This window comes from Lampris incognitus, chromosome 14 (assembly GCF_029633865.1).
Source record: "Lampris incognitus isolate fLamInc1 chromosome 14, fLamInc1.hap2, whole genome shotgun sequence".
Lineage (NCBI taxonomy): Eukaryota > Metazoa > Chordata > Actinopteri > Lampriformes > Lampridae > Lampris > Lampris incognitus.
In genome coordinates this window covers 41,148,405-41,159,412 of record NC_079224.1, presented here as the reverse complement: position 1 = coordinate 41,159,412, position 11,008 = coordinate 41,148,405, and the positions used below count along the sequence as shown (strand labels likewise).

General features: G+C 48.2%; 1 protein-coding gene across 6 annotated transcripts; it reads right to left on the bottom strand.

The window, feature by feature from the left end:
• Positions 1–1,025: 1,025 nt before the first annotated feature.
• On the bottom strand, positions 1,026–10,965 carry zgc:110366 (uncharacterized protein LOC550476 homolog). Of its 6 annotated transcripts, none has more exons than XR_008811322.1 (8): positions 10,433–10,964; positions 9,049–9,297; positions 8,594–8,695; positions 6,690–6,781; positions 4,111–4,293; positions 3,965–4,024; positions 2,151–2,307; positions 1,288–1,425 (listed from the first exon to the last, which is right to left on the bottom strand). XR_008811322.1 is itself a non-coding variant. In XM_056292602.1 (8 exons), the coding sequence occupies exons 1-7, from the start codon at positions 10,506–10,508 to the stop codon at positions 3,635–3,637; spliced, it is 861 nt and encodes a 286-aa protein (XP_056148577.1). In that variant the 5' UTR covers positions 10,509–10,965; the 3' UTR covers positions 1,289–1,425; positions 3,629–3,634. The 6 variants fall into 6 exon arrangements, 4 of the variants coding, with proteins under 4 accessions (XP_056148575.1, XP_056148577.1, XP_056148578.1 ...); XR_008811323.1 differs by having other exon boundaries at positions 2,151–2,304; positions 10,433–10,963; XM_056292602.1 differs by lacking the exon at positions 2,151–2,307 and adding an exon at positions 3,629–3,733 and having other exon boundaries at positions 1,289–1,425; positions 10,433–10,965.
• Positions 10,966–11,008: the final 43 nt, after the last annotated feature.

Genomic DNA, 11,008 nt, shown 5'->3' with positions numbered 1-11,008 from the left:
GTTCGCCCTGTCATAATTGGGTGGACGCTGGTGCACGTACAGGTCTGTTGTGAGACTTCTTTCCATGCCCGCGAGTTCCCGGCAGGTCTCTTCCGAAACCGAGGCGCGAATCTCGGCGCCCCGGCGCCGACGCAGCGGTATGTCGGCGACTCGCCGTGCGCCGCCGAAGCGGGCGGAGGTGTGCGTCGGAGCCTTGCCCCGGTGACGCGCTGTGACTGACAGCCCCGCCCGCCGGCGGCGTTGTGCGTTCGCGCGCAATCTTCGCCACTTTGGCTGGCGGAGGCGCGCACCCAAACAGCTGCGCCCCCCCACGCACGCACGCACGCGCAGGAGTTACGAACGCTTGTAAGTGGACCACACGTCACGTCTGTCATGCTGCGGCCTGAAACCTCCCCGCCCCGCCGTCGATCTAATCAGCTTATAAACAGCGGCCAGCGGCCTGCATTTTAGACCATCCATCCATCCGTTATCCCTACCACTGATCCGGCTCTCAGGGGGGCTGGCTGGAGCCTATCCCAGCAGTCACTGCGCGGCAGGCGGGGAGACACCCTGGTCACAGGCCGCCAGACCGTCTCACTCACACACACACACACACACACACACACACACACACACACACACACACGCACACACACGCACGCACGCACACACACACACGCACGCGTTCATAACTAGGTGCAATTCAGTACGGCCGAGTCACCTGACCTGCATGTCTTTGGACTGTGGGAGGAAACCGGAGCCCCCGGGGGAAACCCACGCAGACACGGGGAGAACATGCAAACTCCACACAGAGGACGACCCGGGACGACCCCCAAGGGTGGACTACTCCGGGCCTCGAACCCAGGACCACCTTGCTGTGGGGCGACCGCGCTGACCACTGCGCCACGGCGCCGTCGCGTTTTCGAATGTTAAATAGAATTCTCTATTTTTCCCCAAGTACAGAAATTATAGTGCACTTACTTTTTTGAGAGAGAGACAGAGAGAGAGTGTGAGAGAGAGACAGAGAGAGAGAGCCAATGAATGAAATAATGTGGGGCGTTAGTTTATTGGCCAGTGATGCGGTTGTGGTTATTGCACTCTGAAATAACGGCAAGATTCGGCTTAAAAATCAAATAAATCAAAATGTAAAAAAAAAAAAGTTGTTTGATAAGACGGTTTTGCAACGACAACATATTTGCAGATTGTATCCTGATGTTTCTGGCTGATAATTTATTGAAATAATTCATATTTTCCAGGTGAACAATGGGAAGATTTGATTGGTTAATGCAGCATCAGCCCCGCCCACACCTGCTGGTCATGGCGATTCCTCCCCGTTCCCAGATCTGCCGTTGTTGCGCAGATCCTTCTTGTTCTTTGTTGTTGTCGTCGTACGGCAAAGGTGGCAGATGCGTACAGATGTGTACGGCCCCCGTATGTAAAATGGAGCTGTAGGTAGATAAAGGTCTCAGTCACATTTGAGTAAAACAATCCTATTTCTATAAACGTCATAGGATCTTTTTTTTAAAGATATTTCATTTTCACGGATCCCTTGCAATTACACCACGGACCACTAGGGGTCCGCGGACCCCCGGTTGAGAAACACTGGTTTAGGTAGATAAAGGTCTCAGTCACATTTGAGTAAAACAATCCTATTTCTATAAACGTCATAGGATCTTTTTTTAAAGATATTTCATTTTCACGGACCCCTTGCAATTACACCACGGACCACTAGGGGTCCGCGGACCCCCCGGTTGAGAAACACTGGTTTAGGCAGATAAAGGTCTCAGTCACATTTGAGTAAAACAATCCTATTTCTATAAACGTCATAGGATCTTTGTTTTTAAAGATATTTCATTTTCACGGACCCCTTGCAATTACACCACGGACCACTAGGGGTCCGCGGACCCCCCCGGTTGAGAAACACTAGAGGAGCAGCCGAAGGATCAGAGACGGTGCCGCTTGCAAGACGCTTTATTGCTGCCAACAGAAGTTCATCTGGGACACGTGCTATCAGGTGACACCCGGAAATACCGACGTCACAACGTAATTCACAACAGCAGCACGTCCATCCAAGTCTCATCCCACTTTATCTCCACTAGGTGGCTCACTTTACTGACAAGGCACCTCGCGGTAGCGGCAACAAACCCACTGCTACGAGCGACTCGACTTACGTCCCTCTTGCGCCCCCTGGCCGGGGGCACCGCGTCCGGAGCGTGGGTGGAGTCATCCTTTCCACAGCGGCTGGCTGAGATGGACTAGCTTCACGTCACAGTGAAGTTCCCCGATGGCGTCCACGTCCTCTCGACACAGAGTGAAACCGAACACCTGCTGAAACGCGAAGCCGGTGAGCAAATCGCTGGTTCGAATCCCGAAGGTCAGACGGCGGACGGCGGTAAGTCGAGAAAATCGCCACGTGACTGTGGTCAGGATGGAGAGGGAACGGAGAAGGAAACGACTCATGCGCGGTGTTGGCCACACGTTTTTCTTCATGCAAACATTTAAAGCTACAATCCTGACGATTTGCATGCTAATAGAAGTCCTACTTCCGGTCACTGGCTTTCTAGATAGCTGCTAACCCCACGAATATATCTGAGTGCTATTCGCTGATGCTCTTTGCAGTAGTAACTGCGGGGCAGGTCTTCCCCCAAGAAATAAAAAATATGGCACATTGGAGCATTTTATGTCTCGACGCATGCTCAGTAATCCAGGTAATGACGTCACAGACAGCTGAATCAGTTCATCTGGACACAACGTTTAAACAATCCAACTGTCTGTGATATGGAACGCTATGTTCCCACCGTAGCAGCCGGAAGAGGAAGAGGAAGATGAGGCAGGCAGTGGTGAGTATGAAGAAGGAAAGCTGCAGCTAACAAGCTGATATGGCAGACTAAGCTAATAGCAGGCCTTTACCAACAGATGCTGCCACATCAATAGCTTCAGATGAGTTTTTTTTGGGGGGGGGGCGGGGTTACACAAAACCGCTGTTAACTCTTTCATTTTAAAAGGATGTCAATTTTTTTTGGGACCCCCCCCCCCTTCTCCCCAATTGTACCCGTCCAATTACCCCACTCCTCCGAGCCGTCCCGGTCGCTGCTCCACCCCCTCTGCCGATCCGGGGAGGGCTGCAGACTACCACATGCCTCCTCCCATACATGTGGAGTCGCCAGCCGCTGCTTTTCACCTGACAGTGAGGAGTTTCGCCAGGGGGACGTAGCGCGTGGGAGGATCACGCTGTTCCCCCCAGTACCCACCCCACCCCGAACAGGTGCCCCGACTGACCAGAGGAGGCGCTAGTGCAGTGACCAGGACACATACCCACATCCGGCTTCCCACCCGCAGACACGGCCAATTGTGTCTGTAGGGACGCCCGACCGAGCCGGAGGCAACACGGGGATTCGAACCGGGATCCCCGTGTTGGTAGGCGACGGAATAGACCGCTATGCTACCCGGATGCTCCAGATGTCTAAGATTTAGACTGATCAAACACTAACGCGGTTACCAGTGTGACCTAACGCGTCTAAATTAAACTCAGGATTGTAGCCTTAAGTGAAGAGACAGCTGTGTTCACACACTGCAAGGTTTGCAATGAGATAGGCACGCATTAGTCACAATGCTAGACAAGAATATAATGTCTCGTGTTATTCCACACCTTGTGTCACTCCACATGGGTCGGGTCCCAGCTAACATGTCTCCCTCGCACATGCAACTTGCCCAAAGCGGCAATGTCCACCTCCTCCAGCTTAAACTCAAACACCTAGCAGTGGAAGGAGGAGGAGGAGGAGGGGGAAAGTCAGGGGTTGGAACAGTAAAATGAAACTGACGGTAATAGTTGCCAATTAGAGAAAGTCCAACTGGAATGTGTGACGATCAACACTTTTATTCACTTTCTACATCTTCACATTTTATTCCTAGGTGCGGGTGGGGTTAATGCGTAAACATGCTCAATTTGTTTAATGCGGGGGAGGAGGGGGGGGTTTCAACTCACTTGACAGTTTTCCTGCACCCTCTCTTTTTTAGTTGTCTTGGGGATTGTGACAACGCCGTTCTGAGAGGAACAAAACAACCACGTGTTAACAGAAATGCAAACGATCATTTACAGCTTGTGAATATTGTGAACGTGGCGAGTCGTACCTGTACGCTCCAGCGGATGCAGATTTGTGCAGGTGTGCGGCCGTACTTTTGCGCAAGCTGGAGAACAGTGGGGTGGCTGAGGACTTGACCCTTGGCCAAGGGGCTGTACCCTTCAAACACGATGCCCTCCTGGCGGCAGTACTCCATCAGCTCACTGGGTTGCTGGAACGGATGGTACTCCACCTAAAAGGTGACAATAGCAGTCCGGGTTACGAAAGTGTACGGTGGTGTTTGATGCTTCAGCTCAACACACGCTCAAATCTTCCCACATTTTCTGTTACCGAAGTACGGGAGCTGTAATACAGGACTGTTACCGAAGTACTGGAGCTGTAATACAGGACTGTTACCGAAGTACTGGAACTGTAATACAGGACTGTTACCGAAGTACTGGAACTGTAATACAGGACTGTTACCGAAGTACTGGAGCTGTAATACAGGACTGTTACCGAAGTACTGGAACTGTAATACAGGACTGTTACCGAAGTACTGGAGCTGTAATACAGGACTGTTACCGAAGTACTGGAGCTGTAATACAGGACTGTTACCGAAGTACTGGAGCTGTAATACAGGACTGTTACCGAAGTACGGGAGCTGTAATACAGGACTGCTACCGAAGTACTGGAGCTGTAATACAGGACTGTTACCGAAGTACTGGAGCTGTAATACAGGACTGTTACCGAAGTACGGGAGCTGTAATACAGGACTGTTACCGAAGTACGGGAGCTGTAATACAGGACTGTTACCCAAGTACTGGAGCTGTAATACAGGACTGTTACCGAAGTACGGGAGCTGTAATACAGGACTGTTACCGAAGTACGGGAGCTGTAATACAGGACTGTTACCGAAGTACGGGAGCTGTAATACAGGACTGTTACCGAAGTACTGGAGCTGTAATACAGGACTGTTACCGAAGTACGGGAGCTGTAATACAGGACTGTTACCGAAGTACGGGAGCTGTAATACAGGACTGTTACCGAAGTACTGGAGCTGTAATACAGGACTGTTACCGAAGTACGGGAGCTGTAATACAGGACTGTTACCGAAGTACGGGAGCTGTAATACAGGACTGTTACCGAAGTACTGGAGCTGTAATACAGGACTGTTACCGAAGTACGGGAGCTGTAATACAGGACTGTTACCGAAGTACGGGAGCTGTAATACAGGACTGTTACCGAAGTACTGGAGCTGTAATACAGGACTGTTACCGAAGTACTGGAGCTGTAATACAGGACTGTTACCGAAGTACTGGAGCTGTAATACAGGACTGTTACCGAAGTACGGGAGCTGTAATACAGGACTGTTACCGAAGTACTGGAGCTGTAATACAGGACTGTTACCGAAGTACTGGAGCTGTAATACAGGACTGTTACCGAAGTACTGGAGCTGTAATACAGGACTGTTACAAACACTGATTTAAATTCTCAATTCAACGGAAGTCAAGAAATAGCCACAGTAAGTATATGTAAGATTGCTCCCTTTAAAGGAATTTGTATTTAAATATTCTTACACATTTGTTTTACAATTCACCATATCTTGTTTGACATATTATTATTACTTTTTATTTATTTCTGAATTTTTCTCCCTTTTTCTCCTCAGTTGTATCCAGCCAATTACCTCAATCTTCCGAGCCATCCCAGTTGCTGCCCCACCCCCTCTGCCGATCCGGGGAGGGCTGCAGACTACCACATGCCTCCTCCCATACATGTGGAGTCACCAGCCGCTTCTTTTCACCTGACGGTGAGGAGTTTCGCCAGGGGGACGTAGCGCGTGGGAGGATCACGCTATTCCCCCCAGTTCCCCCTCACCCCGAACAGGCACCTCGACTGACCAGAGGAGGCGCTTGTGCAGCGACCAGGACACATACCCACATCCAGCTTCCCACCCGCAGACACGGCCAGTTGCGTCTGTAGGGACGCCCGACCAGGCCGGAGGCAACACGGGGATTCGAACCGGGATCCCCGTGTTGGTAGGCGACGGAATAAACCACTACACTACCTGGCCGCCCCTTGTTTGACATATTATACATACAGATGAAACTAGCTCATCGCCTCATTCATTACCTATGACCACCAACAACTAGATTTGGTCATGAGGCCCAATTGCATATCCATAGCCTGAAAATGAGATTTTTTTTGGGGGGGGGGGTGTTAACTTATAACCCATGATTCCAAGTATTACAGCAATAGCAGCATGGTGACGCAAATGACACTGTAAATTATGCTGTGAGAGAAGCCAAGAAGTAATTATGGAAAAATGCATTAACTTGCACTTCGGCAGGAAATGAGGTGCTGTATTATTTTGTGAAGAGTTTTTTTGTGATAACAGATGTTCAGTAACCGTGCTTGAATGTCAACTTTAATGAAATCCACTTTCCATTCACAGTGAGGTTAATAGTGTTCTAATTTTTTCCTCAGTCACGAGATTAGCCGAAATAATTAGATTGACAGATGTGACGCTGCATTAGCTGTACTACTTTTCCACGAGTTCGTGTATTGTGTTATTGCAACAGAAATGTTGCCGTGTTTGAAAAGCCAATTATGGTCCGAGAGGCATAAATATAAGCTTATTAGTAAACTCACTTGATTAACATGTGGCACAATGCTACAGTCTTCCTTTAACCCCTGCAGATGGTGGACCATAAAGTTGCTCACCCCAATAGCGCGGCACACTCCTATAGAGACAGAGAGAGAAAGCAGGAGGGACGATGTGCGTGAAACACAAGCTAAACCGACTATAATCACCATGTTATTTAATATCACATCCACCCACTTCCCTTTCTGACCACTTCCTAGAAATTAAATCCTGGTTTTCATACCACTTCCTCAAACTTAACAGTGATAAAACCGAGGTTCTCCTAGTAGGAACTAAATCTACTTTGGCTAAACCTGATAGTTTTTCTCGGACTTGACAACTCTACAGTTCCTCCATCGCCTCAGGTTAAGAGTCTGGGTGTCATCCTGGACAGCATATCATCTTTTGAAGCTCACATCAACAATGTTACTCGGTCTGCACACTCCCATCTACGCAATATTACATACTCATTCACACCCTGATTACATCCCGTACTGTCTGCTGCAATCCTCTCCTCCTTGGTCCTCCCCTCAAGCGTCTTCATAAACTTCAGTTGGCCCAGAATTCAGCTGCCCGTATCATTACCAGAACTCCTTCCATAGATCACATCACTCCTGTTCTTCAGCAACTCCATTGGCTCCCTGTTAAATACCGTATTGACTTCAAGATCCTGCTCCGCACTTTTAAGGCCCTTAATAACCTAGCTCCTTCTGAACTAGTTCATATCCACACGCCCTCCCGTACTCTCAGATTCTCTTCTGCTCTCCAGCTCACTACACCACTGGCCCGCTTGACTACCACGGGGACTAGAGCCTTCAGTCGTTCTGCCCCCCGCCTACGGGACTCTCTCCCACAAGACATTCACAACACAGACTCTCTTTCAACCTTCAGATTCCGTCTCAAAACGCACCTTTTCAAACTGGCACATTCCGTCTGATCCACGCTTCATCGAGTTTTGTGCCGATGATGATTTTATACTTATCTGTTGTGTTAACTTTTTATCGTCTACCCTGCTTTGTTTTGATTTTATGCTGTCTGATACAGTGCTGCTTGTTTTTTTACTGTCTTCTGTAAGGTGTCCTTGAGCGCTCTGAAAGGCGCCCACAAATAAAATGTGTTATTATGCATCCATACATCCATTATCCAAACCGCTTATCCTGCTCTCAAGGTCACGGGATGCTGGAGCCTATCCCAGTAGTCATAGGGCGGCAGGCGGGGGGACACCCTGGACAGGCCGCCAGACCATCACAGGGCCGACACACACACACACACACACACACCCACACAGTCACACCTAGGGACAATTTAGTATGGCCGAGTCACCTGACATACATGTCTTTGGATATGTATGTCTACATGTCCTTGCAGAAATACATGGCTTTGGACAAGACAAGACATGTTTATTATTATTATTACTCCTTTCTACATGTCCATGTAGACCTACATGTCTTTGGACAAGACATGTATCATCATTATTATTATTATTATTATTATTATTACTCCTCTAATGTTGTTTTTCCTCTGATACAGCTTTAAGAATGACCAATCAATCAATCAAGTTGCGTTTTTTATAGCGCTTTTCTAGCTGCAACAGACACTCAAATGCTTAAAGGGGGATGGGAAGAATGCAATGAGAGTGGAACAAAAAGTTGCTTGTCAATGATGTTTAAAGGCCTGGGGACCTGTTGTGGCCCACAAAAGTCTCCTCTCGCCTTTAGGGAGCAGACAAGTGGTTTCCTTTGCGGCCCTCAAGTACATGTTTTCCAGAGGTAAATTTTCCAAGTATGACTTAAACCAATTAAGTTTGAGGTGGTTGTGATTTAAAGATCAGTCAGAAGGTTTTGTGTCTCGTGAAATCCAACCAATTCAATTTGCTTTTGCATGAAAATACACATTTTGTATTGTTCCTTACCCTCTTTATAGAGCTCCTCAAGTGCTCTCCAGGTCTCTGCTCTCACCTCTCTATTAGAGCGACCAGGCTGCATGCAGTCTGGCCAGTGCATCAGGTACAGGTCTGAAAATCAGGTACGTTTATTAAATTAGTGGTGAAGAGAAAGCAGGAAGAAAACAGTGGGTGTATAAAGGGATGCCAAATAGGACAAAAATGGTAATAGTGATGGGAAGGTAGAATTTGGTGGAAGGTTCTGCACTGCTGATCACGATGCACAAGATATTTGTAACGGGATTTACTTTAACTGGTCTTTTTCAGATGAAAAAGAGACTCATGTTGCATTCAGTCTCATCTCAACCCAACCACGGTATTCTGTCCCCATATGAGAGCGCGGGGGTTGTCAAAAAATATGGAAAAAAAGTTGACGATGATAGTAAGGAAGTCTTAGTCTAGCTCAACCTTATCTAAAGTCATACCGAGATACTCCACGCCCATCCGGGAGCAGGATTCGAGGCAGGCCTTCTTTGCCGACTCATGTCCATAGTCCCCTGGCCAGAGTTTACTGGTGAGCCACAGCTCACTTCGGGGTACAGTACTTTCTTTGATGGCTTGTGCCAGTTTTGTCTCACAGCCATATCGCTTTGCCGTGTCAATGTGGCGCACACCGCAGTCACGCAGTGCATGCACAATGGCATCGTGAGAGTATCCCCCCGTGTGTGACGTGCCTTAGGAGAAAGAAGACGGACAAAAACTCACGTCAGTCAGAAATAAAAGTTACTGATGCTTCTCTCAATTCTGAAAGGTTACCAGACGCCAGATACAACTTTTTACACTGCACAGCTATCTTCACCGAAGGAGGTCTGCTGACCCTGCCCGTTCCACATAAGCTTTTGAAGTTTTCATGCTTTACATGGGACATTTCTTTACATGGAGACCAACCCCTTTTTTTTTATTTTGAAGGCAACATTAATTAGTGATAGTGAGTAATAATGTAATACAGGGGTCATTTTGACAATTGTTACCAACCATCCTTTTGTACTTACTATATTACTCTCATTAGTTTTGTATCACTGGCCGATCCACATTGTCTAAAACTATTGTCTCATGTGTGACTCTATGTATAGAGCAGGCTCTTTTGGCTTCAGCATGCCTTGCGGAGCTTTATGGAGGGATGAATTTGGTGCAGGCCTACTGTACGTGCGAAGAACAGAACTGCATTCTTTAGGTTTGATAAACCCTCGTTTGATTGACTATTCCATCGCACGGGGCTTTATATGAAGGGCATATACAGTGGCGCCCCCAAGGGATACTATCCCTAGCCCCCCCCCCGCTGCCCCCCCCAGCCACGAGTCGCATATGCAGAATATGCTTCTGATTATGCAGAATATGCTTCTATCTGATATTTTGCATTAGGTGCTGTTCATTTAAAATCAATAACGTATATTTTTCTTAACTCTCATATTGACAGTTTTCAACCAGCCTATACAGTATACTGACAACAGCAGCATAGAATTCCCGAAATTCAGTCATGGCTTTTGGTTTTGGTGTGCCACCCCAAGATTTTCAGTGGCCCCCATTTGCCCCCCCCCCTATGAAAAATTTCTGGGGGCGCCACTGGGCATACACAACCCTCGCTTTACTTGCATTTGAGTGTCATCCAATCAAAGAAAAACACTTCCGCTCTGTCGAGATCTGTTGCGCAATACACAGATTTAAGATGGCAACGAGTCTGGGACGCAATCCATCTGGATTTGGGAAGTCTGCTGAAGAGAAACTGAGCTTGGCATGCATTTCTTGTTGTATGTCCGTGCCGGTTGAGGTTAGTAGTGTTGGTTTGAAAACACACAAAAAACCCCCCACCTAATCCAAGAATGGGAATGTGCAGGCCGTTGGAAAGTGGGACGGTCGGACAACTCGAGGCGGACGCGGAACACATCTTCTCTGGTCACGTGCGCCGCACAGCGACGCGACTTCACGTTATGTGGATCCCGAGACGGCGCCACCACATCGGATTCCGCGAATGACGTTTCGGTATGTCCGAAGACCACCTCGCTACCTCCACGAATAATAATAAAGTAAAAATGAAATTAAAAAAAAAAGAAGATAGAAACACCCCCGCGACCCTGAGAGCAGGATACGCGGTTCACATTAATGGACGGACGGATAAAAACACGCTACGATCGCGTTGCGATTTGCGTTCTGCTTGCTCATTGGCTCGGTAAATTACGCCACTTCCGCTTCCTTTCGCGCAACCGCGTTTGCAGGGATGCTAAAAACGCGAGATTAGACGCCAGCAGAAAACCAAACCGGGGAAACGTGACGACGACGTTGACGGAGGCCGGCAGAGAAAATATGGAGTCCCGTCTTGCCCACACACTAAACCAGTGTTTCTCAACCGGTGGGGTCCGCGGACCCCTAGTGGTCCGTGGTGTAATT